At 41.9% G+C, this 4,815-nt stretch overlaps 1 protein-coding gene across 1 annotated transcript in view; it reads left to right on the plus strand.

Annotated features, from left to right (window-relative positions):
* The first annotated feature begins 541 nt into the window (after positions 1 to 541).
* Positions 542 to 4,815, plus strand: part of NMUR2 (neuromedin U receptor 2) — an 8,510-nt gene continuing 4,236 nt past the window's right edge. The window contains exon 1 of the mRNA XM_010287666.1: positions 542 to 1,449. Within this exon, the coding sequence (XP_010285968.1) occupies positions 730 to 1,449 (720 nt within the window). The 5' untranslated portion in view covers positions 542 to 729. The remainder of the gene's footprint in view (positions 1,450 to 4,815) is intronic.

Consider the following 4,815-nt stretch of genomic DNA (forward strand, 5'->3'; position numbering starts at 1 on the left):
GTGGAAAAATATTTTGATATCAGTAAGAGCAATTAAAATCCTATGTCAGATTTCAGGAGAAAAAAAAAATGCAGTGTTTAAAAAAAGGCCAAGTCATTATAGTAGCCTAATTCCACATGAATGACTACAAAAACAGGTTGGCTTTCTACCAATCAAACTCTTTCCAAGTACTTGCCGCCATAGACAACAGAAAATAAAAATGAGCAGAGATCTGAAAAATTTTTTGCTTTGTCTTGTAACTGATGTAGCATCAATATAATTTTCTAAAAGCTTTTTGAACTGAGTTTCGGGGTTTTTTTTGTCTGGTTTCCCACCCTCTGACAAATACAAACATTTTGCAGCTGGTCTCACATCCTATGTTTCATATTCCCAGCTCTCTAAATCCCATATATCTGATTCTGTAAATGCATCTGCTACGGTAGCTGATACAAATAGCTGGAACCTCTTTTCTTACTCTAAAATCCAATGCACTTAGTGAGCCAATGAATATGTGTGAAAGGAGGGGCTTTCTGGCTAAGGGACTCCTTGCAGGGGAACAGCTGTTAAAACGGCAAAACCTTACCCGAAGCCAGGCAAACACACTCACACCGCTCAGTGGCTTTGTGTGTCTAGGTCTGGCAAGACGACTCCCCCACTCTGCTCCTCTCGCTGCAAAAAGTGAGAAAACGAGCCCAGAGAAACTTAAAGAAGACTGGATCTCAGTTGTGAAACATTTCAGCAGATCCCGTAATGGCCTGGATCAGCAATATCTCTTGGTTTAATCACCTTGCTCTACATGAAGAACATTTCAGGAGGTACTTAAACAGCACTGAGGATTACTTAGCCTTCCTATGTGGGCCCAGACGGAGCCATCTGTTCTTGCCCATGGCTTTGGTGTACACCCTGATCTTCATCGTTGGGGTGGTAGGTAACTCCTTAGTTTGCCTGGTAATCCTCAAACACCGGAACATGAAGACCCCGACCAATTACTACCTCTTCAGCCTCGCTGTCTCAGACTTGCTCGTGCTGCTTTTTGGGATGCCACTGGAAGTCTATGAGATGTGGAGCAACTACCCCTTCTTGTTTGGACCCGTTGGCTGCTATTTCAAGACGGCGCTTTTTGAGACTGTGTGTTTTGCCTCCATCCTCAGCGTGACCACAGTCAGCGTGGAAAGATACATTGCCATCCTCCATCCTTTCCGTGCCAAGCTGGAGAGCACTCGCAAGCGTGCCCTGAGGACCATCATGGTGCTCTGGGTCCTCTCTGTCCTCTTTGCCCTCCCCAACACAGGCACCCACGGCATCATGCTGCAGTATTTCCCCAATGGCACCCCGGTCCCTGGCTCTGCTACCTGCACTGTAGTCATGCCCATGTGGATCTACAACTGTATTGTCCAGATTACTTCCTTTCTCTTCTATGTGCTGCCTATGGGGGTAATAAGTGTGCTGTACTATCTGATGGGGCTAAGAGTAAGTCTTACTCCAGCTGTGCTCAGTGTTTCCTTAGCTCATTCTTGTGTGTTTGTCTGTATGTGTCTTTTAAGTGATTTCACCTTTTTCTTGCCCATCTCTTTTTCCCCCAAAAAGCAAAAGTATTTCAAACCTCTGAAAACAGTGGATCCAACTCCTTCTTTAGTGTAATCCCATTCTCAGATGAATATGGCTATGTTATTGAATAATTCACCCCAATCTTTTTAAAAAAACTTACCATCACTGCTGCTCACATTTGAGTGTTACTTAAACATCCAAGTCTGCAGATTTATTCCAGCTTCACAGAGAGTTCCACCTGTGCAGTAGGGACTAGAAAAAAATAGACCAAAAGGAAAATGTGAAAAGAATAAAAAGAAGCAGGCTAGTGATTGAATCTTCTGTATTATTTGTTTTCCCTCTTCTTGTGGCTGTGGAATTTCCATTGCATTACTTTATTTTTCTCCTTCCCTGGAGATGGCGATAATATTCTGTTGTTAAAACTCACAAAGCTGTCATAAACTGAAATGCTACCTTATTGCTGTAGCTAGAAAATTCAGTAATCGTTTCCTTATATAACTATGGCATAGTTTCACCATCGACTAAGGCTACTTTGGACTTCATATTCATTCTCTCTTCAGAAAGTGAGACTAGTTTTGCCCAGTATTCATCATTTAAATACATGGATAAAAAAATTGGTATCATAGTATTATAAAGTTATGCAGCACAACACTGAAATGCACTGCTAATCATAGCAAGTCAATGCCTTTTTTTCTCATGCATGACATATATTTTGAAAATATAAATCCTATCTTATTGCACTGAGTAGGACTTAAAATTTTAAAAGCTCTGTCTGATCATATAGCAAGAAAGGGGTGCAATATGCTAGTAGAGACAAATGAACTTACTGAATAATGTGCAAGAAATTCAACCAAACCTCTGCTGGTGTATATATCACTTTGTTATGCTGGCTGATATTTACTGTTATCTGAAACTATACAGAAACAATTTTTCCCTACCCAGGAAAAGCCCCAAGGATTAACTGCCAGAAATCCATAGCACACCACAGATCTTTGAAGCAATTATCCCCACAGCCCAGTGGCTGTTGTGGGGTCTTTACATAGTTTCAGTGAAAATTTTGCAAAATAAAACCCGAAGGGAAGAAAAAGTGCTGAAAATATAGCTGTTAAAAAAAGAAAGAGAAATCCCCAAAGTAATAAAAAGAAGTCTTGAAGATTGCAATAAATTCTGTTTGTGGCAGCAGATATTCCTAATCCCTGCTCCCCCAGGACTTCTGTATATTCACAGATATGTTCAAGCTATCTTTCGGAAGGGCTGCAGTGTTCATTGTTTATACCTCTGCTTTTCCGTATATCCAACTCAGACTTCCAAATTTTAAACAATAAAAATGGTGTATCTGCATTGTGCTCCAAACTGCACTAGGCAAGATAATTTCATTTTTTCAACGAAATTATAGAAGAACGGTGTATATATTCAATTTTTTTAGAGAAGACACTTTTTATCTACTCACAGAGGATGAAATCTATGAAGCTTCAGCAACACCCCAGAGTCTCCTGAGTGCCATGTGTTGCTCATAGACTGCAGAATTGATCCAAACGTGGTACAAAGGCTCAAATTCAGAAAACAGAGGCATAGATTTTCCAAGTCCGGGCTTTGTGGAAAGGCATTTCCTCACCAAAGTTTCTCACTCACGCTTTGTCGGTGTTCAGGAGAGCCTCAGAATGCAATACAGAAGGAAGCATATGTGACATGTTAAGCAGCTGTAAGAGGCAGCAAACATGGGCCATATGATAGCTGAGTTAATTTTTAATTTTATTCCTTGTAAAAAGGAGAAAATATATTTGGCTTTCTTACTGGGAAATTCATGGCCAACAGAACCTTCAGGCTGATTACCTCATCATCAGTTACTCATGGTCTACTTGGATCTAATTTCAAGGCATATGATGGTTTAATACTTCAGTGTTACGGTCAATAGATAGTTCCAACATTAATGTAAAGAAGAGGACACTGATGATTACACTGTAGTCTCATTAGATTTGATTGTGGAAGCTTCCTGCTCCGTCTTTCATGGGTTCCTCATCACAGGTGCCTCTAGGACCAATGCCTAAATCAGCCAGGCTCTTCTTTAAGCCCAGTCAGCTATTTGGCTACTGGTTGCAACCTACAACCAAAAAGCTGAGGAGGAGAAGGAGAGGGAGAAAATGAGAACATGGGGAAATTGCTGCTTGGAGAAGCTAATCCCTGCAGCGCTGATAGAGATGGGGTGGCATTGCTTGGGAAGAAGTTTGTGTTGCAGCAGGATTCAGTGCAGTGTCCCTGTCCATTTCTTTCAAACTGCTCTCTAAAAGGACACAGGGATAGGTGGCCATCACAGGTTGTCTAAAAGTCAGATTCTATTTAACTAGGATTTTTGACAGTGAATGAAGAGAGTGGAAAGTCCAGAGACTATTTATCCTACCTACTTCAGACATCTATGAGGGGATCTATATGATCAGTTGGGGACTAGATTGACTTCACCTAGGCAGGGTGATTCTTCTGCTAAGAGTCCAACACTTCTCTTAGTGTCGCTTCCTCTCAGTTGCACATTGGACACACTGGTAATTTTGATCTCAACCCTCTCTGAATCAAGACAACTTATTCTTACCAATGTACAGCTGGTCCAGATTTTCTCATCAAAATCTATTTTGCCCCCTAAATGCCCAGCTGCTAAAACCAGAATAATCTGTGGACAGTTGATTGCCTTTGGCTAATTTCTGCAGAGCCCAGCACACTCCTGGAAGGGTTTGTCCTCTTTCCATGGAGGTTGTCCTGCAAACCTTGCACCCACTAACACATTTTCCTTTGCAGTGGGAGGGAGCTAAGAGTACACCCAGGCTGCAGTTCGGCAGATGGGTGGCAACTGCTTCAGCCAAATCACTGAGATAGGCAGGACTGCATGCTTTACCACAAGCCATGTAGTTTTTACATACCAATTTTTCCATCAGCTGGAGAGAAAGTTTCATCACCGCTTGTGTCGGGCCAAAGAGCCTATAGAAAATGGTAGCCCTGCTTTTGCTGAGTGGCCTCACTAGGTTTGCCTGGGCATAGGCGAGGGCCTAATTTCACTCTGCCCTTTGATTTTTAGTATGAAATGCTGTAGATAATGAAGATGTGAGGGGAAAATCCAATTTTCAGCTCCTTGCTCCACACACTTTTCATTCTCTTGCAGTGAATGGGTAACATTCATCTCCAGGCAACCCTACTTGTAAAAGTAACTCCTTGGCTGGAGTTCTCCCTCTGTCAAACCATTGGCATAAACTCAAGTCCCAACCTTTGCCATGGACTTGCTTTTTTTTCCCCCCTCTTTCC

The sequence above is a fragment of the Phaethon lepturus genome, unplaced genomic scaffold, assembly GCF_000687285.1.
Source record: "Phaethon lepturus isolate BGI_N335 unplaced genomic scaffold, ASM68728v1 scaffold11660, whole genome shotgun sequence".
Lineage (NCBI taxonomy): Eukaryota > Metazoa > Chordata > Aves > Phaethontiformes > Phaethontidae > Phaethon > Phaethon lepturus.